Source organism: Lynx rufus, unplaced genomic scaffold (assembly GCF_022079265.1).
Source record: "Lynx rufus isolate CCGP_SWC_20201006 ecotype Redwood Valley unplaced genomic scaffold, mLynRuf1.p SCAF_10, whole genome shotgun sequence".
NCBI lineage: Eukaryota > Metazoa > Chordata > Mammalia > Carnivora > Felidae > Lynx > Lynx rufus.
Window position 1 is genome coordinate 76,254,206 of NW_025814824.1, and position 24,771 is coordinate 76,278,976.

General features: G+C 45.0%; 1 protein-coding gene across 5 annotated transcripts in view; it reads right to left on the reverse strand.

Moving 5' to 3' along the window:
* ASTN2 (astrotactin 2) overlaps positions 1–24,771 on the reverse strand; it is an 882,297-nt gene that overhangs the window by 36,756 nt on the left and 820,770 nt on the right. For all 5 annotated transcript variants that reach the window (XM_047068564.1, XM_047068556.1, XM_047068551.1 and 2 more), the window contains one exon: positions 17,132–17,273. In XM_047068564.1, coding sequence (XP_046924520.1) covers positions 17,132–17,273 — 142 coding nt within the window. The remainder of the gene's footprint in view (positions 1–17,131; positions 17,274–24,771) is intronic.

Consider the following 24,771-nt stretch of genomic DNA (forward strand, 5'->3'; position numbering starts at 1 on the left):
TTTCCACAAGCAATTTTGATTTGAGTTTCTGTTACTTGCACTCATGAGTCCAGATTCTCCTATGTCCTTCTGAAATATCCTTTAGAAAGTTATTGTGAAGATAAAAAAAGTTAATGTTTAGTCACACACTTAAAATAGTATCTGGTGCATTTCGAGTTGCCCAAGATGGTGGGGAGATTAATTAATAGGACTGTGGTGGACTCTCGTCCCAGAAGCGGGACTGCTCTTCTGCTTGGCTCTCCAGCTCAGCTTAGCGACCAGCAAATAAAATCCCTGCCACTGCTTGGTCACGTGACCTTGGCCAGTTCTCTCTCCGGGCTCTGGGAGAAACCCATACCTGTTTTCAAGGGGCCAATTGCTTCTCCCTCAGAGTCTTAGTACCTAGGACATGAAGCCATAAGTGACACTGTCCTCATCTACCCTTTATTTGCTGAGCACACCACTGGTATGCGAGCTCTCTGGGAGAAAGAAACTGTACTCCCTTCAACCCCATCAGCCCCCACATGGTTGTGGCACCCATAAAGGATCTCTTGCTGTTTCCGAAACAGATGAGAGCCAAGTACTCTTAAAAATTAGAAAGGGAATAATGGGAACTTTTGCCAACTCACATAAGCTCACTTTTTTTTTTTTTAAATCTTCCAGAGGATAGGTATAGCCCACAGTAGGTACTTGGGAAATATTTTCTGGTTGTCGACAGTACTGCTCTACCTTGGGCCAGCCTAAGAGGCAAGGGATTGAAGTAGAGTTCTTACCAATAAGCATCATGCAGGATAAATTTGTACATGCTCATGAGCTGTTTCTGGCTCATCCCTCGCCCTCCCATGCCCTGCTCATCTGACACGGTAGATTTCAACCACCCTCTTTCTTCCAATTCTGGCTAACACTAGACCTCACTGTCTCTCATTGAGGTCGTGGGAGCAGCTTCCTTACTGCTTCCTACAGTTCCCTCCAACTTCCAATCTATCGTCAGTATATCAGCCAGACGGATCTTTCTAAAGTGCAAATTAACAATGTCTATTGAGCATCTGGCTTAAAACCTTTAATGACTCCTTTACCCCTTAAGATAAAGTCCACACTTCTTGGCCTAGCAAGAGAGTCCCTTGCTCTTCAATAACTTTGTACATATGACTCCCTCTCCGTGGAAAACCTTTCCCCTTCTCTGTCTTCATCTTCCTGATCCTGTTTATCCTTTAAAGCTCAACTGAAATGAAATGTCACCCTTCCTGGCCAGCTTTCACTGGACTGAGAGGCATCGCCTCCTCTGATTTCGCTTATCACGGGCCACATTTTATCATGAGCTCCACGGCAGCAGGGACAATGTGCTGTTCATCTCTGGGTCCCTAGAATATAGTGCAGGTCCCTACAGAGATGCAGAGACTGTAAAATGAATGAACACCAGTGCTAATAGGGAAGATGCTACATTTGAACACACTCTTAAAGGCTAAGTGTGCACTGGATAAGTACAGAAAGTACTGTTCTGGCTGTCCAAAACGTCCTCTTTCTCCCTACCTTTTTCCATAGCTCATAATCAGTGTGATATTGTAGAACCAGTTCACCAATTTTAATTGCCCTGTGGTGTGGCAGTTTGTATACACATCTGGCTTCTCCCAGCAGAATAGGGAGCTATCCAGGGCAGACACTGTGCCCTCATTTCTGTGTGTGTCCCTTATAGGGCTGCACAGGAAGGAATACAGTGTACAGGTTCAGAGCGTGGGCTCTGAGATCAGAAAAGACCTGTTTTCTAACACTAGTTCTGGCATATACCCCCTTAGTGACTTAGTGACATGCCCAATTTACTGAACCTCTGCAAGCCTTTATTTCTTTATGTCTAAAATAAGGGAGAAAAGTGTGTGCCTCATATAGCTATGATTAAATGCGATACTACATGCATGGATTTCTCCAATGAATATTCATTGAATGCTTTCTGCATGTGTGCAGTTGAGTGTACAGAAATAAACAAAACAAACACCAGCTTTACTCTCACAGACTGTCAAGTCTAATAGGGGACAGACATGATCACACACACAAATATGTCATTTCAAAGTTTAATAATTGCAGTAAAGGAAAGGGGTAAGGAGGCGCAATTCAGATTACGGGTTGGGGGATGCCATTCTGAGGGAGCAACACTGAGGCTGAGGCTGAGAACTGAAGAACAAATAAGAGATGTAGATGTGCCAAAGCCCTGTAAGGGGTAAAGAGTGCGCGATCTGGCAGAGGCAGCACTTGTTACTGATGAGAAGCTTGGGCTCTGGAACCAGCCAGTATGAATTTAAATCCTGGCTCTGTTACTGACTAGTGCATGACTTTAGGCAAATTTCTTAACTTCTCTGGCCTTTGGTTATCTCATGTATAAAATGGGGATCATAAAATTCTGTCCTCACTGAGTTATTGAGAGGACTGGTCCAGGTAATTTATATAAAGCATTTAGAACAGCATCTGGCATATCAACAGCACTCTTTCACAGCCATCCGTATCATTAATTCTTCTTTGTTTCTTCCTCTGAAGTATGAACATGGATACTACTAGAAAGGAAGAGGCAAAGGTCTTGCCTGAAGAAGACATATCCACGCTAGGAAATGAAAAAGGATAGTGGGAAATGATGGGAGGTTGTCCAATAAAATATCAGGAACTCAGTTTGCCTAGCTGAAAATGGTATAATCCTTGCCTCTAGGGTCAGCACATTTTATGGTGCCAATGCACTCCTAAGACACCTCTAGGGGACTCCCTTTGGCCTGCATTGGTTAGCTGGATTTGGACAAGGTTACTGGGATTCCTGGAAAAAGTATAATTCTAAGCCAGTGTATTATTTAAAAATTCACAGACTTAAAGCAAAAACAAACAAATAAAAAACTCCAGGGATTACCTCTGTGTTTTTTTTTTTTTAAGATGCTTTGGTTGATTTAATATCCATCTAGAAGCCAGCAAAATTGCTGTTTGTTTATTCTGTAGCTTCTGAGTGTCTTCCTTGCCTGTGTGCGTTCTCTCCTCTCCGTCACAGGCCATAGGTATGGTTAATAAATATCTATCTATGTCTTAAGCTATGACACATGTGAAGGAGAGAGTTCTGGGGGGCAGGCCTGTGATAAGGATGAGAGGGCTAGATACAGTCCTGGGAGTCAGGCAGGGAGCTAACCCAAGCACCGCCCTCTGCACAAGTCAGACAGCCCCCTGGCCTTCCTTGCTTGTTTGAATCTGTGTTTCCCAGAAAGAAATAGTAACTTCTCCTTTTTCTGGCAGGGGTGCCTGATGAAACTCCCTGAAAACAGGGCCTCTCCCTCCCCTTCACGCTGGCCTCACACATGCTAATGCAAATGAGTCCTGACCCAGCCAGGGGTCTTCGGGAAAGCTGCCAGGAGCTTTAGAACAAACATGAAAAGAATGTTATTTCATTTCTGGCATCCTGGGGAAAGAGGGACCCAGAGAGGGAAGTTGGGCAGTTAGGGGGTGGAGGGAGAGGGACAATGAATATGAATGCTTACTGCAATAAGACTGAAGCAAAAGGAAAGGATGAGAGGAAATTAATATAAATGTCTCTCAAGTGCCAAGAATTGACATATAGAATATTTTTTTTTTAATTTGACAGATATGTTTTGAAGTAGAATTTATTACTCCCATTTTCTGGATGCAGAAAGAGGCTTGGTCTCAAAAGCTAGACATAGTTTTTTCAAAGGTTACCAGACTATGAAAGGGTAGAGTCAAGATTTAAACCTAGATTTCAAAGTTTTGAATTCCATGCTATATCTTCTCAACGAGGCTGGCTTGTTGGCTGTTCTTTGATAGATTTCCAAAGAACACTGTGAGTACAACAAGCCCACATCCTACCTATGCCTCTCTTTATCCACTTCTTCCTCTCATCTCTTTCTGCCACAATTCTAACTCCGGATTCCTCACCTCTTACCAAGGACTCCTACAACAGCTCTCTAAGTCTCCCGAATCTAACCCACACTCCATTGAGATCATTCTAAAGCCCAAATGCGGCCTTCTCACTGCTGCTCAGAACCAATCATTGGTTCCTTCATCTGCATTACAAGGCCTTACAAGTTCTGGCCCTCCAACCTCATACAGTATAAATCTCAGCCATCCTGAATCTTCTGCTCTTCCCTTATGTGTCCCTTCGATTTCCCCCTTCTTGTCTTTATTTTGGCTATTCCCTCTGCCTCAGATGCCTTAACTTTCCTAATTCTAAATGGCCAGTGCTATCCATTCTTTCAGACTCAACTCAAATGCGCCTCCCCCCGAGGTACACTGGCTGTTAGAGATCACAGCCTCCTCCGAATTTTCTTGCCTTTAGTAAGGGTAAATCACCCTCCACCCCAGAGTAATTATCTGCTTACAAATTTGTCTCCAACACTGGACACAGCTCTTTCAATCTGAGCCATAACAGTTCCAATTTTAGTCACTCTACTGCCTATAAGAGGAATGCATAAGAACATACAAGTGTAGACTCTGGAGCCAGGCATCTTGTATTAGACTCATGGCTCTGCCATTTACCAACTAGGTGACCTTGAACAAGACACTTAGCCTTACAGTGTTAGCTTTCTTATATATAAAACAAGGATACTATAGTACCTGCCTCAGAGGGTACCATATTGTGAAGGATCGAAGAGTTAGTGTGGTAGGTAGTCAGACCTTGATAACTGGTTGATGAAGACAGTGACTAGGAGGCAGGGGCCATGTGACTGCTATGATACTGGCTAATAGCCATAGATGTTTATATGAAGTATGGACTCCAGCCATTCAACCTGTAGTGCCTATTACTGACCTTTGGTGTTGGCTGAATTGAGTACCTACCAAATGTTAGGCCATATGTTAGGGACTCACAGAGTCCTAAAGCACGGTTTCTAAAACATGTTCTACTCTTGGATCACTGACAATCTTAGTTCCCGATCATCATGAGAACAGTACTTGGGATGGGTTCAAGGAACAGTAGAAGAAAAAAAGAAAAAGGGAAGGCATCTCTTGTTATGTCAGATATTTGATGAAAATGATCCCCAATTTTGTCACATCTTATGTCCAAAGGGCTCCTGGAAGTGGCTCAGAGAGAACAGAAAAATGTGAGCAACTTCACAGTGGGCAGGACAATTGGCAGATCATGGGTCCCCTTTATGGTCATCCTTGAGGAAGACCTACTAAAGAAACGTCTTGTGTGTACTTGGTATGTGCTTGGTATGTCTTGTGTGCTGAACATCTATGGCTGGGAGCTTGGCATGTATTAACCATTCTATACTTGCTTTACCATGAAACTAATGTAGGAAGTAGCAACACTCTCACCTTGCAGATGTGGAAATTGAGAGCCAGGAAAAATAAGTATCTTGTACAGCCAGAAACTATCTGATTTTTGAACTCACCCTAGGGCAATCTGACTCCAAACCCCATGCCCCTAGCCTCTCATACACCCAATATGATCGGGGTACACATGTGCTTGGATCCAGGACAAGAAAGCAGCAGGTGGCCTGTATGGTCTGTATGGGAGTTAAGAGCCCTCATCCAGCCCAGCTCTGACACTGATTCTCTAAGTGACAGAGTGCAGGTTCGTGCCCTCCCTGATCTTCAGTTTCTCCCATAAAGAGAGAAGGTTCAGGTCAATGATTTCCAAGGCCTCAAGCTCTATTATGCTGTATTTCAAGTGTGAAAGCATCACAGGGTTGTTGGTAAATGGGAGAGTCTGTCCTTGAGGGAAAGGAGAACAGAATAGAAAGGAAACTGTCAAGAATCTGGATTCTGTCTTGCTTCTGAATTTCCATGCATCATTCATGATGATCCCCTGTGGTCTGCTAATACCTTTTCAGCGATGACCCTCAAGACTGCTCACAGCAACAGCCTCCATAGATGGAGGTGGGAGCGAGGGGGCAGGTAGCCACTTAGCATGAAGTGATGGACCCACAGCCAAGATAACAGGAGCAGGGACAAGTTAGGAAGCCTGGCCTCTAGCCTGAGTCCATTCCTACCTCTAGGAGTTCTTCGAGCCTTAGAAATCAGAGAAGGAAGGGACTTCTCCATTCAATCCCTTCATTGTAACAAGAAAGAAACTGAAGTTCATAAAGAGGAAGCTCTTTGCCTATGGTCTCTCGTGGATGGGCAGTAAAGCTGGGCACAGAACCCGGAGTGGCTTGTAACCCCATCCCAGGAATCTCTCACCATGTTGAGCTGTCTCTGTGCTTCCCCTGCAACAAGGCAACCCTAAGCTAGAAGGTCGGGGTCAAGACTCATTGGAAAGAACACTGCATCAGGTGTTGGGACCACTATATGTTAATCCTTGCTCTGCTCTGAATGAGAAGCCTATGGGTCATCTCTCAGGGCCTCAGCTTCCACATGTATACACTGGAAGAGCTGACCTAGGTTCATAATTCTGAATTAACCTGCAGGCTAATTGTAACTTACAAAATTGGTCTATGTGACCAATTTTAAATTGGTTGCCAGCAAGTACTAATTAAGAGATTTCACTTAAACCCCTAGATTTATGGCTTGGAATATTTTTCAACACTGGGTCTATACTCTCACATAGTAATAATCAGCTGGAGCTGAGTATTCTCTACTCCATTTATAGTTTACCATGGTCCCCACTGTTCCCTATCATAACCATCTGGCCATTGTTGACCCATTGACGTCACTTGCAAGTTCTTCCTTATAAAGCCCACCTGAGAGTTCACCCTGTCTCCCTTAGTCCCCTGCTACCCTGTGCATAGGGCTTTCACTGTCCTCTGAGATTACCACCCCACTGATGGCCAGCATCAGAATGTTTTCTGATAGTGACCTAGCAAAACTCCAACCTCTGCCTGTGTTTCCACGTAGTAGATACCAGTAACTACACCGGATTTAGGGACCAATCTAATCCGGTGTAATCTCATCTTGATCCTTAACTCATTACATTTACAAAGATTTTATTTCCCAAATAAGGGCATAATCTGAGGTTTGGGGTAGATACGGACTTTAGTGCGGGGGCGGGGGGGGTGTCATCACTATTCAATGCAGTACAACCCCTCCAATTACTTCCTCAGGAAGATTTTGCAGTTGATTTGCAAAGGGGGCCTGCAGTAGACCTGGCTGGGTTCGTGGCCCTTCCCCAGAGTTCTCACAGCCCCTGGGCTTTCCCATCAGAACACGAAGCGAAGCACCATGGACCTGTCTGGTCTCTTCTGCTTCCCCACCATAACTGTGAGCTCTGTGAGAGCAGAGACCTTGCTTGGCTTGCTTAGTTCTGCATCCCAAGTACCCAGCTTAGGGTGAGGCTCACTGTAGATGCCCCACAAATATGTCCTTTTCCAGAGCACTCTGCACTGCAGTCAGTTAGTAAGGATAAGAAAAGCTATCCTTGGATGTTCCCAGAACTGAGCTGAGCCCATGTTGCTCCACTCCGACCCAGCATATGCCCTTCTCAGGGCACCACTCACTGGATCCCCAAATGTATGAGGACCCCACCCTTCCCCTTTACCTATGCCAAATGGCTTCCCTAATAATCAAGTCAACCCAGCTCCTTCCACACCATGCTCAGAGTAGTCCCCACAAAACACAGGTTTAAATATAACCTGCCCCTCCTCAAGCTTTTCTTTGCTCCCCATTGCCTGCAGGATAAAGTCCAGCTTCTCTGCCCAGCATTCAAGGCCTAGCTTTCCAGCATGGCCTCAGCCCTCACCCATCCACTATCCATGAGTTCACAAGAGCAGCCTGTGCCCTGTCCCTCCAGAACTCTGGCCAGTGTCCCATTCCTGGATGAAATCTTGATGCAGTTTGAGGAAAGAAACAGCCTGCCTGAGAGTCCCCAGCAGGTTTTAGGAGCCTCACTGTCTGTCAGCTGAAAAACAGCTTTATTTTTCCTCTACGAGTCTCTCTTGGCTTGAGACACATGCTGTATATGCCTCTGGCTTAGGACAGCTCTTCCCCTCTCTGGGGCCCCAACTGTGCACTTTGGAGAGGTTAGCATGACCTGATGCTAGAGGGAATTGAGTCTTGAGTCGCAAGGCTATCTCTCTCCTTACCCGCAACCCTGTCTCCCAACCAACTGGACAAGGTGCCACAACCTGGGAGAGTTCACATTCCATTCAGGTTTGGGGGCATCGGAAGCCCCCAGCCCCTGGTTAGCTCTGGGACCCTTGGCCACAACTTGGCTGTTTGCTCCAGAGTTACACAGTAGACCCAGGCCCTTGTACTTAGGGTGGGTGCCGTGGGGAATGCACAGAAGGATGAAAGAATAGAGATCTTGGGATTGGGACAGAGACTGAGAAGTGGTAAGTAAAGAAGAAAGAGACAAGACATGCATATGCAGAGATGGCAAATAGAAGAGAAGGACACACAGACAAAAATAATAGATGGGAAGTCAGAGTGATGCCAAGACAGGGAGAGAACAAGAAAGTGAGAGGGGAAAAAAAGGGAGGGAAAACAAAAGTCAAGCAATAAAGAAATGGACAAAGGGGAAAGGAAAGAAGAGATGTTTGAAAAGAGGGAGGGGACACAGGGAGAGAAGGAGGGAGGGAGGCAGATGGAAGAAAGGAAAGGGAGGGAGGGGGAAGAAAGGGAGAAACGGCAGGGAGAGGGAGAAGGGGGGTGGGAGGGAGGAAGGAGAGGGAAGGGAGGGAAGGGGGAGAAAAGGCAGAGAAAAAGAGGGAGAAGGTAAATAGCAGAAGGAAGGAAGGAAAGGGGGAAGGGAAGGAGGGAAGGAGAGAGGAAGGGAAGGGAGGAAAGAGGAAGGGAAGGGAGGAAAGAGGAAGGGAAGGGAGGAGAGAGGAAGGGAAGGGAGGAGAGAGGAAGGGAAGGAAGGAGAGAGGAAGGGAAGGAAGGAAGGAAGGAGGAAAAGTGGGAGAAAAGGCAGAGAAAGAGAAAGAAAAGGAGAAGGGAAGTGGTGGGGGGAGGGAGAGAAGGAGACTGAAGAGAAGAAGAAAGGGCTGAGGAAGTTTCACACTGGGAAGAAAAAGTCAGTATGGAGTGGGGCAAGAATTGTCAGGCCTGTCTTGGCTTCTTTCCCTGGTGTTTCCTGGATCAACCCTGGGCCTCAGCCTCCGTTCACACTGGTCCAGAGGCTGTGGCCCAGGGCCCTGGTCAGCATGGAAGGCTTCTTTGGTGCCTATCTCTTTTCTCCCAAATGCTGAAAGTCCCCTCAGAAGTTGGGCCCTGTCACGCTGGGGACTTGGCTCCAGAGGCCCACTAAACAGATGGGTTCACTGAAACTGAAAGGTGGGAGAAGTATGGGGCCTGAAGCTGAATGAAGCTCTTCTGCCTGGACTCGAACTCTCCCCTCTCCAATCAACAGGGGTTTGAGTCCCTCTCCTCTCCTCCGTTCTCTCTTGAGGTGCACAGCCTGCAAATTCATGAACTGGTCCTTTGGGTCGGCCTCATTCAATCCCTCTCCTATAAGTGAAGAACCGGAGGCCTCCAGAGGGGAAAATCCTTGCCACGGCCCCAGCTGCTTCGAGCCAGAAGCAAGATGACCCTCAGGTCTCTCGCCTCCCATCATCTGGGCAAGGACTTTTGGAAGCCAGCCTTGGAGGGCTCCTGATGACTTTCATGCTGTTTCCAGTAAAGTCTGTGCTGATTCTTGGCATGAAGAGAGGAAATGAAGAGGGTAGGGTAGGAATGTAAATAAAGGGGAACTTTGGGATTTCATCTAATATATAATTATAGTATCCATGGCGGTGGCCTTGGCTGCTTTTCTGATGTACTGCCCAGGCTGTGCCCAGGCAGAGGTGGTGTCTGGGGGTGAAGGGGGCCCAGAAATGCTCCATCCAAGGCTCCAGTCCCCCTGGGCTTTTGGAATAGCATCTCTGGGCCAAAAATCATGGACTTGTTTGCAGAAACACATGGCAATCTGGAGACACTGAGAAACAACTCAGCACATGAGAGCTGGAGATCCTGGGTGTCGCAAAAATGGCATTGGGAGTACGTTGCTAGAAGAAGCAGAGGTCTTCGTACTGACTCTAAGCTCAGCCGTTGGCATGGCAGGGCCAGGAGTGCAGGAGGAAGTATGGAATTGAGTGGTAGTGGACAGGTATCTCTTGGTGTCAAGACTGAAAAATCTGTTTTCCATACTGTTTCCAACTCATCTGGGCCCACGTGGCTCTTTGCACAAAAGACCCCTCTAAACATATTCTACCCCCTGACCCTCACCATCTCTACACTGTATCATTCTTCTTGTCATCCAATGTGGTATTTTGAGTTCAGGCTCTGGAAATAAATTAGCTGAGTTCAAAGCCTGACTTCTCCTCTTACTAGCTTTGAGGTTTTGGTCACGTTATCTAAACTCTCTGTGCCTTAGCAGGCTAATCTGTTGGATAAGAAGAATAGTAATGGCCTTAGAGAGTAGGTTTGAGGATTAAATTAGATAAGGTAGGTAGGTAGGTAGGTAGCCAGGCAGACAGACAAATCTCCAGGTAGATATAGAGATACGGAGATTTGGTACTAGACCGCAGCCCGGCACACGGTGGGGGTCATCTAAATATTTGGTACGAAAGGGAGTTAGAGGTTGTGAATGCGTGAAGGGGAAAAGTCAGTGTCTCCAGATTGATGCACTGACTGGGAAATTTCTTCAAATCGTTCAACAACTATTTACTGGATTCTTTACTGGTGTCAGTCACTGTTCTAGGTACCAGGGGTATGGGATAAAAAGGCAGACACAGATGCTGCTCTATGCAGCTGACAGGTGAGAAAAGACAGACAACAAACAAGCGACCAGATACCAAGTCATTACAGCTTTAGTGAGTAGCATGGCTTTGTGTGTCTCTATGTGTGGCAGGCAGGATTTACTGCAGATAATGTGGTCAAGGAAGGCCTTTTTCGGGAGACGAAGTGACATGTAATTCAACACGTAAAGGAGAACAAGGAGCCATAATGGGAACAAGGACGGGCAAATCCCAGAGAAGTCCATCCTGGGGAAAGGGAAGAAGCAGAGGCCTTGAGGAAGGAAAAAAGCGCTACATCCTAGCAAGAGTGCGTGGAGATGATGAGTAAAGGGCCAGTGTCCGAGATAAAGACTTACTTTGCTCTCGCACTGGAATGCCGTGAATAGGAAGGTGACAAAGTGGCAACCCCAGGCCGGATTGCTCGGGTGAAGACTGCTACCCCAGAGAGTACCGGCCAGGCTCCTCCACCTCCAGTCAAGTACGGACAGTGAGCTAGACACATCTTGTGCTCTTTACATGTTTCAGTCCATCCAATCCTCACGATCCTATGCAAAGGGTCCTATCATGATTCCATTTTACAGGTGAAAAATTGTAACTCAGGGAGGTTAAGAGATTTGCCCAAGGCCACCTACCCACCTGAGGGGAGGGGTTGGAGTGGAGGCGAAGACTTCCTTCTGTCTGATCTAATTTTAAGGCCTAATTTTCAACTGTGTATGTGAGGTGGTGGGTGGGAAGGGGCAAGTGGATTCGCGACGTCTCTACTGCCTTCCCCGTTGCTGACCTCTGACGACAGAGTCATCAAGAAAGCCTGACATGAGCACATGATGACCTTGTGAAAAATTCAAAGCGCTTCCTCATCTACCACTCATTTTAATCTTTGTGACCACATGGGGAGGTAGAACTAATTATCTCCACTTTCTGGATCAATCAGCTCCATTTCACGGATGAGAAAGATGAATGTGAAGCACCTTCCCTGGGGGTCTGCAGGCCACAGGCTGGGTCCATCCCCAGCGTGCTTCCCATGACAAACAGGGCTGCCGTTAGTGCGAAGGCCCTCTTGCACTCATATTCTGACAGGTCCATTTGTGTGATGCACAAGGACAGGGATAGCACGTGGGGCGAGGGCAGAGGAGGGTGGGTGTTAGAGGCAGCTTGGGTACAAATGTCAGCTCTCTTTCTCCTTGTCATGTAATTTTGGGCAAAATGTTTACCCCTTTAAGCTCCAGTTTTCCCACCAATGAAACAGGAGGTGATGACGATGATGATGGTGATACCAGATCCACAGGATTATGGCAAGGATTAAATGAGATAGCACACCCAACATCATCCTTAGCATGGTTCCTGGCACACAGGGAGTGCTCAGTCAACTATTACTCTCCCCGCTACTGCTATTATCCAGGAAGTACCAGAGGCACTGAGAATCAGGACTTTGGTGTAGTCTTAATCCCCACCTCAGAGGTGCACAATTCTCATAGCACAGAGTTTAACCTTTCCATTTCACAGATGAAAACATCAAGGCAGAGGTGGAAGAACTGGCTCTGGGTCTCACTGGGAGCAAGTGTGGGAACTGCTGTCTGACTCCTGACCTCAGGCTTTTTCTTCACAATGCTTTCCCTTCTCTAGGGCCCTGGTTTTCCTTTTACTCCTCTCCTCCAACTCCACCCATCCCTGCTAAGAAGGAACCCCTCTCCTCCCCCAAGCCTCTGGCCCCACCATGGATGTTGGCATGTGGTTGTAGTACCCAGGCTCCCTTGGCATTCTTTTCAGAGAGCTGAGGCCAGGGAGGTGAAGGACGGGCCTGGGGCAAGCCTCTGAATGTGTGGGAATGAGCCCCCCTCCCCGGGAATTGGGCCTGGCTGCCACTGCATGTTTGCTCAGGACCCTTTGGCAGTCATCCATGGTTTGAGAAAGGCAAAGCAGCCAAGACAAGACAGAGGCTAATTACCTTGGGTAATAGGAAATTGAGGAGCGGTGACAAGAAGGGTATCTAGGCCTCTAGCCAGGCAAGGGCAGGGAAGACCATGGATGCCTAGCCCGGCCTGACCCATCCACTGTGAGTGGAGATTCCTTCTCAGGGTCACTCTCCAGTTCCAACAACCCAAGGGTGCAGGAGTTGGCCACACTGTCAGACCTTCTGGGGACCCTCTCCTCTGCTTCTCTTTGTTTGTTTTCATTCAAAAGCAAAACAAATGAAACAAACAAGGAAATTCAATTTAGACAGGGCCCAAATGCTGAGGTTTCTGTTTTGCTACACCAGGGTGAGCTTAGGACAGAGAATCAGCCTTGACTTTCCCTCCCCCAATTGGTCTCAACCAAGTGGTGCTTTGTAAAACTACATGGATAAAGGGGCTGCAAAAGTAATTTGCCTTCCTTGGTGGACTGAAGAGAGGGAGTAGAGATTCAGAGAGAGAGAGAGAGAAAGACAGAATGAGAGAGACGGAGAGAGACAGAGAGAGAGAGAGACGAAGAGAGAGGAACCCACACTCAAATAAGAAACAGGACAGAGAAACTGAGGTACACACACAACAACAGAAGAGAATAACAAAGAGAAAGGCAAAGTCAGAATGACTGGGAGAATGGCAGATAGACACAGAAAGCAAGCTATGAAGAATAGACTTACACAGAGAATGAATGAAAGGCAGGAGAGATGAACAGAGACACAAGGAGGCACAGTGGGGTAAAAACAAGTGAGAGAGGCAGAAAAGCAGGAAGGACAGGAGCCCAGGAGGAGAAGAAGGGAGAGAAAGAAAGAGAAGAAATCTCGTGGCAAAAGTATGCATTCTCTGAACTCTCAAGCTGGGGTGGATCTAACACACCTTCACTTTGAAGGTGCCCGAACTGCAGAACAAGAAAGGGACATGAACGTTTAGCCCAAGGTCCCAGAGATGGAAGTGGTGGTAGTGAGATGTGAATGCAGACTTCCTGCCTGAGAGACTGGCCCTCTCCACCTGAATCCTATTATATCTCTGGGGGGGGGGGGGATGGGGGATTTGGTGCCCTGTGCTTAATTAAAACTCAGGGGTGTGGGCTCATGCTCTCTTTTCATTCTATTTCATTCCCAAAGGATCCCGGGCCAGTAGCACCTCAACCTGCTCCATAGGAAATGGCTCTCCCTTGGTTGTCCTTGGAAGAGACACAGATACCAAGTGATGGAGTCAAGAAGAACAAAGCAGTAACTATATGCAAGGCATTTTGGTCAACCCCTGTCTGTGGAGTTTGTCACTTACTGCTCTTCCTTTTAACCCCGTGATATGAGAACAATTACCAGCTCCCTATTTCCAGAGGAAGACACTGTTGCATCGAGCAGTGAGAAATGACTTTCCCCAGGGCAGGTCATGAGTAGAGGGCAGAATCAGGATTTGCACCCAGTTTAGTCTGTCCCCAAAGCCCATGCTCTTCCTACTTCCGTAGACAGCCTTTTTGACCCAAGAGTAAGAAAACTGATTTTGGTAAGGAATGAGCAAGCAGAAAATAAGAAGCCCCAAGAACTGACAATGGAACTATTTTAAAACTCGTGACCGTGTTGGTCAGACTTCATGGAAGGAGAGTCACCAATAGGATGAGAGATGGGTCCAAACCACACCCTGGGATCCTTGTCGAAGCAGCCCAGATTCCACAGCCATTTAATAAAATCAGTTTTGAAAATAAAAGAAAGAAGTGTTCAGAGTTAGGAATGACAAACTCATGACAAATACATTTCCAGGACAGAAGAAAGGATGGTCCCACTTAAAGACATGGCAAGGGGGTCATGGGTGTTAAGCAGTAAGGGAAAGAAGAGGTGAGGGAAAACCACCATCATCTTGAAAGGATTCGACTGATTTGTCAGCTCTCAGGGTTAATTGCTTTTGGGGTTCCATAAGACATTTCATTGCTCTCTACATAACAGGCCTGTAGGATTCCAGACTGCCTAATGCCCAGACTCTACAATGTCACCCAGAGACAGGGTTACTACTTGTTTCTCACTGGATAGGACCACCTTCTAGGGCTCTGGCCCTCTCTGCTAGATGTTATCCCAGTAGTTGGTGAATGGACGGGGAGGGGATTAAAATTAACCATTAGCCCAACAAGGACAACAAGAACAACAGTGATAACAGCTAACACTTCTTACGCTCTTACTGGGAACTCATCACCAAGTGGAGAGCTTTTGTGCACTAGCTTATCAAATCCACTTCAGGTCCCAGTGCATCAGACACTGTTATTATCTACATTTTCACAGAGGAGGACATGGAAGCTCAGAAGGTTGACAGGCTCACTAGGTGTCACACGGCTGGTAAGTGCAGGGTAGAGATGTGAACCCAGATCTGTCTGCCTCCAGTCTATATGCTTAATGAGGGACAAAGGGACCAGAAGCCAGTCATCATGAAATCTTTCAAAAATGTTACTTTCTTCACATAATCAGTTTTCAGAGTTGGAAAAGGCTTCAGAGCTCTTAATCTAGTCACATACATTTAATAGATGCGGTGGTCCTGGACACCCAGAGGTTGGTGTCAGCACTTACTGATTAAGAGGCAGTGGAGTCATGCTCTCAAGATCTGGATCCCAGGTCAGCACTTAAGGCTTGAGGCAAATGCTACTTCCTCTGGCAGGTTTGCCAAGATGTCCCACCAGAAGAGATTTGATAGCCTGTTGTATTTTGGGGATTCCATTTCCAGAGCTCTCACTGTCCCCAATTGATTTTGCTATTCTGTACAAAGTAAAACTTGGATCCCAACATCTACAAGATAGTCAGTGGCAGAGCCAGGGTCAGAGACCCAATCTCTAGCTTATAGGGATATTCCTGAGTTTGGTGCATGAATGTGTTGGGTGTAACCAATGAGCCTGAATATGTTGGATATTCTAAAGTATGCCATGGTCTTTAGAATAAAGTCATGGCCTTCCAGAGGAAGTGGGGATGGGATACGGTTTGGAGGTGAAAGAGATTCACATTGTGAAGGGGTTAATACTTACTGAGCACATACATACTGTGCTGAGGTGTTTTTTGTTTAATTCTCATGTGCCTCTGCAAACTAGGTTTTTTTTTTTTTTTATTTTTAAAAAAAAAATTTTTTTTTCAACGTTTATTTATTTTTGGGACAGAGACAGAGCATGAACGGGGGAGGGGCAGAGAGAGAGGGAGACACAGAATCGGAAACAGGCTCCAGGCTCTGAGCCATCAGCCCAGAGCCCGACGCGGGGCTCGAACTCACAGACCACGAGATCGTGACCTGGCTGAAGTCGGACGCTTAACCGACTGCGCCACCCAGGCGCCCCTCAAACTAGGTTTTATTATTACTGTTGTACTGAGGCTTATAGAGGTAAAGGATGACATAACTAAAAATGTCAAAGCCAGATCGGAATTCACGGTCTGTGGCCTTTCATACCACCATTAAGTTCTAAGTTATTTGAGAATAGAACCCTTGTCGTAGTCACATTCATACCTGCATTTCTTAGCTCAGTACCAAGTCATAGGAACTCTTCAGAAAATGTCTGCTGAATAAGTAAATGAGTTATGAGTGAATGAATGAATACATAAAAATGGAATGAATGAAAGAAGTGATGAATAAATAAGTGAATGAATGATGGAGTATAAGAGAGGAAGAACAGATATATGGATGAATGAGATAGATGGACGGAGAAAGGGAAGAAGGGGGAGAGAAAGGGATGGAAGGAGGGATGGATTAATGATTGGGTAAAGGATGGATAAATGAATGGATCACTGAGTAAATAAAAGAAAAACATAACTGAGTTCAATAATTTGTGGATAATGCCCTCCTTGTTAATAACTTCAGCTTTCTAGGCTAAGGGAGGTGCCCTATAGTTTTGTAACTAGGGTACATGAAGAAAGCTTGTCTCTAGAACTCTATATTATAGCTTTTGATGGATGCATCTCAATGTGGCAAATACTCACCGAGGGGAGAACAAAAGAAGAACGAGCCCCTTTGCTAAGATTAACAGATGAGCCTCAGAATGACTTCCTTTTGTATCACTAGAAGTTTGGATGCAGTAACTCTAATATATTTTGTGAAGGAGTGATAATGGCACTATTTCTAAGGAGGGGGAAGCTGAATCTAATAAAACTAACAACAACAAATATATATATACATACGTACATATATATACATACATACATATATATATGTCATATATATATGCTGCATGCATACATATTTCAGATATATGAATCTAAGTATTTTTTCAGAGGGGATATCATGGAATTGAGAAAAGAACGCCAGGCAGGGACTCCTATCCCAGCCCTCCTTGCTAACTCACCACTTTTCCTCTCTGGGCTGCAGATTATTCATCACTAGAAGAAATGCTTTTGTGTTCCTGGCCTCCCTGGGCCCTCCAGCACTAACCCTGTGTGATTCTGTGGCCTACTGTGGCCACACTTCTCCAATGGATACTTCCAAACCTTAGCATCTGAAGGTGCACATACAGGCTGTCTATAAAACGCTTGGCTGCCTGGACAGATTACTCATGCCTTGCCTCCCAGACTTGAAATCATCTTGTTTCACATCCCCCACGCACCCAGCACATCTTACTTGTAGAGACCGTCGGGCTCCAGACACTTGAAGATGACGGAGTAGATACTGACTTCAGGGACCTCTCCATGGCTTCGACCAGCTGCTACACAAGATGTGCCCAGGCCAGAGAGTAAGTCATCGGCAAAACTCAGGAATTCTCCTGGAGGGAGACAAAGAAAGATGAGCTCCCCAGCTCAGGCCTTGGTGAGCAGACATCCTTGCTGCTGTCCAAACCCAAGAAATGTCTGGATACTATTATCAGGAGGATTAGTGGGCAAAGCAAGCATAGCATATGAATGACACAGAATAGTATCTAGCCTTAATGTCTCTTTGTTTAAATTTATGCCTGAATTTTCCCAACTGTAAAGTGGGCATACTAATATCTGCCTTTATAAAATTGTAGGAAGGCTCAAATGAGGTAAATTATTGTGCAATAAAAATATACGAAAAGGCAAAAGGTGCATCGTGCTTTCTGTCCAGACTAACTATTCTGGTCTTATTGCTGCCATTAACTTTCTCTTAACTACTTGAGCAAGATCTTCCTTCCGGGAACTGCATTCTCCTTGCTGGTGTAACAAAGGAGTTGGACCAAGGATGTAAGATAGGTTTCCTATTACATGGTCACTCTTATGCATGAAGTGGAGTCATGAAGTATCCTGGTTCTGTATTCTGGATTCATGAAGCGGCTCATGGATTCAGGAAGTGTTATGTTGGTTCTGGATTCGTGAAGTGTTATGTTGAGATGCACAGAGACCTGGTCCAACTAAGGGGGAAAAAGTTCCATGCCTGATAAGTGATGGCCATGGGACAGGAAGGGACAGTGGAAGAACAGGAGCCTCGAACTCCATGATTTCTAAAAATCAATCTAGACACTGGATTTTAGGAAGCAGCTGAAGTTTAGTAGAAATAGACCTAACTAAAAGGAATAACTGGACATTTAAAATCTCAGGTTCTACTTTTAGCTCTGTTAAGAATTTGCTGGATGGCTTTGGGCAACCAAATTCCCATCTCTGTGCCTTAGCTTTGTCTTCTGTAGAGTGAAAGTGGTAGGATCACTATTAGAGCTTTTGAAAAAAGAAAATAAAAACATAGATGTGCACAAAGATTAAGATATATGGATAAATGTTACAGTACCATTTAAACCAGGATGAATTTAGAAACGACTAAATGTTCAATGATATAGAAATAGCAGTATCATTTATAGTTCAGTGATGCAATGGAACACTTTATAGCCATTAAAAACAAGATTGTGGAAGCATATGAAGTTATATGAAAAGATATTAAGTTAAAAGACAGGTTACACTATTACAGAATAATCTAACTTTTGGTGGAAATTTTACATGTTTATCTATTTAAAAAGAGAAGGAAGAAATTACAAAAAAAATGTACAATAGTGGCTTTGTCTGGAAAGTGAGATCATGGGTATTTTTCTCTCTTATTTTTGTTTATCTCTGTTTTTTTTTTAATCATCAATAATGGACATGTATTACTTTTGTAACAAAGAAAAAATCAATAAAAAATTACTTAAAAATAGACAAAATAAATGAACCAGGCTAAATGGCCTCTTAAAGTTCCCTTCCAATTCTAAAATTGGATGATTTAGGAGCAAAACAAACACGTGGATTATTTTATACCACACAGTATGGAATGATTTGAAGCATCCTTACCATTCATTCCTTCTCCTTCTTGTCTAATATGGAATGCCTCACACTCTCTTCTCATTTATTCTTAATAATGACAAGAGGAAGAAGTCCATTCGACTAAATCCTCTCCACTTGATGTTAAGGACAATTAAATATATTGGAACCAACATGGAACAGTAATAATATTGGCCAAGTGCCTGAGAAGGCTGTGACCCAAGGAGGCCACAGAGCTCTTCTCTACCACGGAACTGGTAAAGCCAAATATATAGATCACAGCCTGCTGGTGTTTCAAAGAAAAATTTCATTCTTCACTCACAGGTGAATGATGTAACACTTGTCTGACTGAACTGTCTGGAAAGCCCTAGCATTTCAGGTAAACAACCGTTCGATAACGTACTTGTCCGTAGGGTCCAATAGAGCAGATCTGATTGTAGTGTTCTTTGTTTTCTATTTTTTTACAAAGACATCTACAGTGCATAGACTTGATACGTAGGTGCCAGAGGGAAGCATGTGAACCAGGCTGATGTCAGCGACATGCAAGTTCACCTGCTATTGTCAGACAGGCTTGGGACTGAATTCTACTTCCACCATTTATTGCAAGTCTCCTAACCTCTGAAAGTCTCAGTTTTCCCTTCTGTAATACGGGATCAGTAACTGTTACTGAGTTTGGAGTCCAGAATGAAAGAATCTAAGAAGAGATTCTTAGACCGGCAGTCATCTAGAACCAGCAGTTGGAAACCGAAAAGGTAAATGAAAGCTTTATTCATCAAGGATGTTGGCATCCCCTATTTCTTTCACAGGCCTCTAATGTCAGCTTCTTCCACAGTAAAATCATAAACAGACAATGTCTCTCTTCCAATACCTACCAAAGCAGAGCAACATATACGGTGAAAAATGAAGAAAAGGGGGAAAACATAGAATTACTCACTGGAGTAAGGGCTTTGTCTCTCGTGGTTTCTTAGGATTTTAAGTTTGGCAACTTACATTTTTTTTCTCTGAGCTTGGATCCATGTCTGTCTGCTTCTCAATTTGTTTCTAGATAGCCATTGAAAGAGTTGGCCCCTCATGAGGGAATTCAGGATTTCTGTGGCCAGTATTAACAGTCTTCAAGCCAAAATATGGCTGACATTCATTCACAAATGGGCATAGCTTTCCAGATGTTTCAATGCATTTCAGAACAATTGGACCCTGGATAAAAGCTTTATAACATGCCTGACAGGTCAGTAAGACAGGCACACAGCTCTAAGGTTTAAGATTTAGTTCGAAGGAAGAAACTGGATAGCATGGAACACATAACTAGTCATATGGAGGACAGTATAAGGACATACAGCACCCAGTTGTATTCGGGACTGCATAGACATGATGACCTTTGCATGGAAACTGTCAAAAGGAAAGGAAATGACACAGTGCCAACTCTTCTTTGTTTCATTTAATCATCACAGCATCCAATCCTAAGGAGTTAAATGTCAGCATCTCTGTTGTAAAGCTGGGATTAAGCTCACAAATTTCACGAGGGACAGAGCTGAGATTTGAACCTGTATCCTCCTAACTGGAAAGCCATACTTTTTCTTTTATACTATGCTGCCTCCTAGAGAAAGTTTAAAAACAACAGTGTTCGAAAGTGAGGTTTTCAATTCTGTTCAGTTTGCAATTGAAGCGTGTCACTCTCTTAGCTTGGGGAGTGAAACAATGAAAGAAATATTTCCTGACCTACAGTTTGCAGTGTGACAAGAGGAAGGGTTCTGAAAGACAAGAACAGACCGACAGAGTAAGTTGTAAGATCGCTTTTCTTGGCACTGTCTTCCAGAAGGTTTAAATGTAATTTTGATGGAGACAGGTGAATGAGGGGATCCTTCACTTCCTCACCTGTTGGAAGGGGTCCTAAGGAAGATCTTCTCTGTGTACAAATGCAAATCAGTGCAGTTCAACACATGCACTGGGGCTCCACAATACCCCAAGTCTGGCAATGGGACAATCAAATGAACAATACTACTGGGCAGTGGTTAAGAGGCTGGGCTCTGAATTTACACTGCTTAAGGTTAAATCCTGGTTCACCCCCACTTATGGCTTGCCTCAGGCAGGTTCTTTGATTCCCTCCATCTATCTCCTCATATGTAAAACAGATAGAATCATAGTATCTAACGTACAATGTTGTGAATATCATATAAAATATTGCATCTATTGCTTACAAATCAATTAGCACCGTGTCTGACATACAATAAGGGTTCAAAGATATGTTAACTATTGTGTTAATTATCGTTTTCGATAACACTGTCATCATATCAGAGGAGAGAAGATAAGGGCCCTTAGAACTTTTTTTTTTTTTTGGTCCAATCTTTTATCCTGTCCTTTTCCAGGTGACAATTGAGGCTTAGAGAAGGAAAGTATCATGTCCATGGCCATATGCAAAGTGGGAGGTCCGCTTGGAACAAACATTTCATCTCTTGGCCCTTACAGCCTGTGTGGTGATTCCTATTAGCCTCTGAGATAAACCCGCTGAGACCTGAAGACTTTGCTCTGAACTTCTGACCAACTACCTTCAACATGAACGTGAGCTAGATTTACTTTGTGCCAGGCACCGTGCGAGACACACAGTTCCACCCTGCCATCTTCTTAAACTTGGACTCCCCTGAGAAAGATAAAAAGCTCAGGAGAGACAGAAGTAGTTCAAGAGGTTTCCAACACGTGCTATATTCTAGCAGTGGCTTGCCCGTCAGGACATGCAGAACTCCAGGGTGGAGAAGGAGAGGCAGACGTGGTGGGGGCTGAAGTCTGTCTCCTCTGTGCCCACACCAACTTCAAGCCAGATCAACGCCAGTTTGATCTATTGTATATACTGATGGTCACGTTTTATTTAAGTTGGGGACAAAAAACTGTTCTAAAAATATTGGCTTATAAGTTTTACTGCTTAAAATGTTTGAATCCTAAAACCCTGCCACATTCTCTGGTAGAAGAAATACAGAGGTTCAGGAATGTTGCACCCCACCCCCCAACCCCCAATTCAAGGCTTCACAGCCACTCTGGGGCAGAGTCGAGGATCAAACCTATTTGCTTCTGAGCTCCATGTGCCTTCCACTAGGAAACTCTGCCCAGGTTAGGCTACCCCTGTCCCCTCCTCTCTGGTATGTTATGGCTGTGTGGCAGGACCCTCCTAGACGGGGCTGCTGTTGCCACTGCCTAGCCCATGCCTGTCCAAGATTCTAACATTCTTTCTCTGTTTTTCTTTCCTTGAAAACAGATAGGGAGTTGGGAGTCGCTGTACAGGAATGTGCCTGTTCCCCATTATGGCTCTTCTGGGGCTGTAACCCGAGTGGGCTTGGGCCAGACCCCCACACACTGCTTCATCCACTCAGACTCGAGCCTTGCTCTCATTACGATCCACAGCGGAGGTCAATCACAAATTCTGCCGGAGATTCAGAACCAACCCAACAAAGCACAGTAATTTTTCGAAAGGCCCCACCCCCTGCCTCAATCCCTTCTCCTTTTATCACTCCCTCAAATCCCCTGCCTCCTCGTTTCCCCCCTCTCTCCCCTTCTCCCCTCACCCCCTCACTTCTGATTGAGTTGAGGTCACAGTCAAAGCCGGCCACAAGAGCAAATTGAAAACAGGCTGGGGGGGGGGTGGTGGGGGGAGAAAAAGCAGCAAAGAAATTCCAAAATGGAAGGGGCGGGAGTAGTGAGTTATTTAGCCCAGGTGGGGAGAAAGGTCCCCGCTCCAGCCTCCACGCTCTTTTCAGGAAACGCCAGGGGGATTTGGAGGCAGCTTCGGGCCTGGTCTCTCTCTAACCTGAGGATGCTTCTTGCTGTGGTGCCAAGGAGAAGCAGGGCTCTGCATTTCCCACCATTCCTTTAGTTGGGCCAATGTAGAAATTCATTCAGAGACCTTGTCATGACAAGATGCATTTTTTCAGGGCCTCACACTTATCAGCTGCCATTGGTTTGTTTCTTCACAAACACGGTACTTGAAATCTGAGGAGCCAGTGTCTGGTTCCTACCTCGAGCATAATGGCAGTACGAGGTGGAGGAAAGAGAGTGGGTTTGTGGGGGCAGATGAAGGACCCGGTTTTGAAGCCAGCCTCCACCACTTAGGAACTATACTATCTACGGATGGATGATTAAGCTCTCTGAGACTGCTTCTTCATCATCAGAGAATCAGGTGAGGAACAAATAATTTATGTGGTATGCCTGCTACATGGATGGTTTACCAATGTCTGTGCTCCGCCAGTCCTGCTACCGTATGTCCATTTCCATCAGGTCACAGCAATTTGTCTGACAGCCAAATTTTTAGTGGTGAAACTCAGCTACTTTGAGATACATTATATAATATCTAACTCCCTAGAACTTTTTTTGTTTTTAAAGGAAGCAATATTTAAGAAGGTTGAGGGAAGAAGGATGGAAGGTAGGCAAAGAGGAGAGAGGGAAAGGAAATGTCTATTTCACTCTTATCGTATGGCAGGTATTTTTTTTAACATTGCCCTGATTAAACATTGAAAACAGCCCCATTGTGATTTTCAGTACAATCTAAAGATTTGGGTTAACCACGCTTTTACAAATGAGGAAACAGGTTGAAAGAAGGCTAAGAAACTTGCCTAATGGGATCCCATGCTTTTCCTACTGCACATTTACCAACAGACTAGGAGATGCTGTTTCAGCAGGATTTGTGTTTTGGTCACCTCTGTGTCCTCAGTGCCCAGCATAAGGCTGGCCATGCAGAGATGTGTGGGACTCTAGAAAACCAGATGTCAGTGGTTGAAGCCTGGATCCACACCCCATCTCCCCAACAATGGCATCGGGCATTAGAACTCTCTTTTGGGAGAACCAGGATGCCTCCTGGGTGACCTCTTTTAGGAATGCATAGGACTCGCATGATATAAAAGAGAAGGGACTGCCAAAAAATGATTCTGAAAATGGCAATGGTGGTCTAGCAAATACCTACCATAAGTTCCTATGTGCCAAAAGTCATGTGAAGGGACTTCTGGCTCATCTCCACGCAAGTCCTCGAGTGAACCATCCATCGATTGGACCAGCTTTAAACCCATGCCTCCTTCTACTAACAGCGCACGAGTTTTCCACTGGAGAACCAGCTCTCCCCTAATGTCAACCTATATGATTTCGGTGGAGCTAAGGCCTACTCCTTCCTCCAGAGATGGGCATGTGGTCAGCGACCCGATATTCCATGTCAGAGGCCAACGAGAGATGAACAAGTGACTCAAGCCTGATCAATCGGACTAACTCCTGGGACAGAGTCCAAGTCCTGATGATGACATCATTTGAAACCTTGGATCAGTTGGGTCTGTAGTTAGATATCCTCTTGGATATTTCAAATACATGAGTCAGTATTTTCCCTTTTCTGCCAAAGTACTTTCCATTTGTTTTCAGTTACTTGCAACCAGGAGCCTTACCAGACACAAATCCTATGAGGTAGATTTTATGATTGCCATTTTATATGAAAAAAAAAAAAAAAGCTTACAGGTCTCAAGCAGATTGCCTAAGGTCACACTTCATCTAAATAACAAGGCTGAACTTCAAATCCATAGCTGTCAGACTCCAAAATCTGAGCCTTTCCCATCATAAAACACTGCCTTGGGCAAGAGATACAAAGATTCTATTATTCAACAAAAATCACTGAGAATTTCCAATTCCTATTTCCTCTAGTCCTGTTTTCCAACCTCATTGCCTACATTATCTTCCTCACTAACTCATTCCAGCAATACTGGTATTCTTCTGAGGAAGAATGCCGTGCATTCTCTAACCACAGGGTCTTTGCACCTATGGCTTCCATCTCTGGAGAGCTCTTCCCTGTGTTTTTTGCATAATCATTCCTTCTCCTTACCCAGATGATTACTTAAATGTTACTTCCTCAGAAAGGCCTTCTCCAGCCACTCAGTCTCATCTAATCCCTTTCTATCCCCCTTTTCTACTTTCTCTTCATAAACCTTATCAATCTTTCTCATATATTGATGAATTATTGTATTGTCTGTATACCCCACTATGAGCCCCATGGGGAAAGGACTT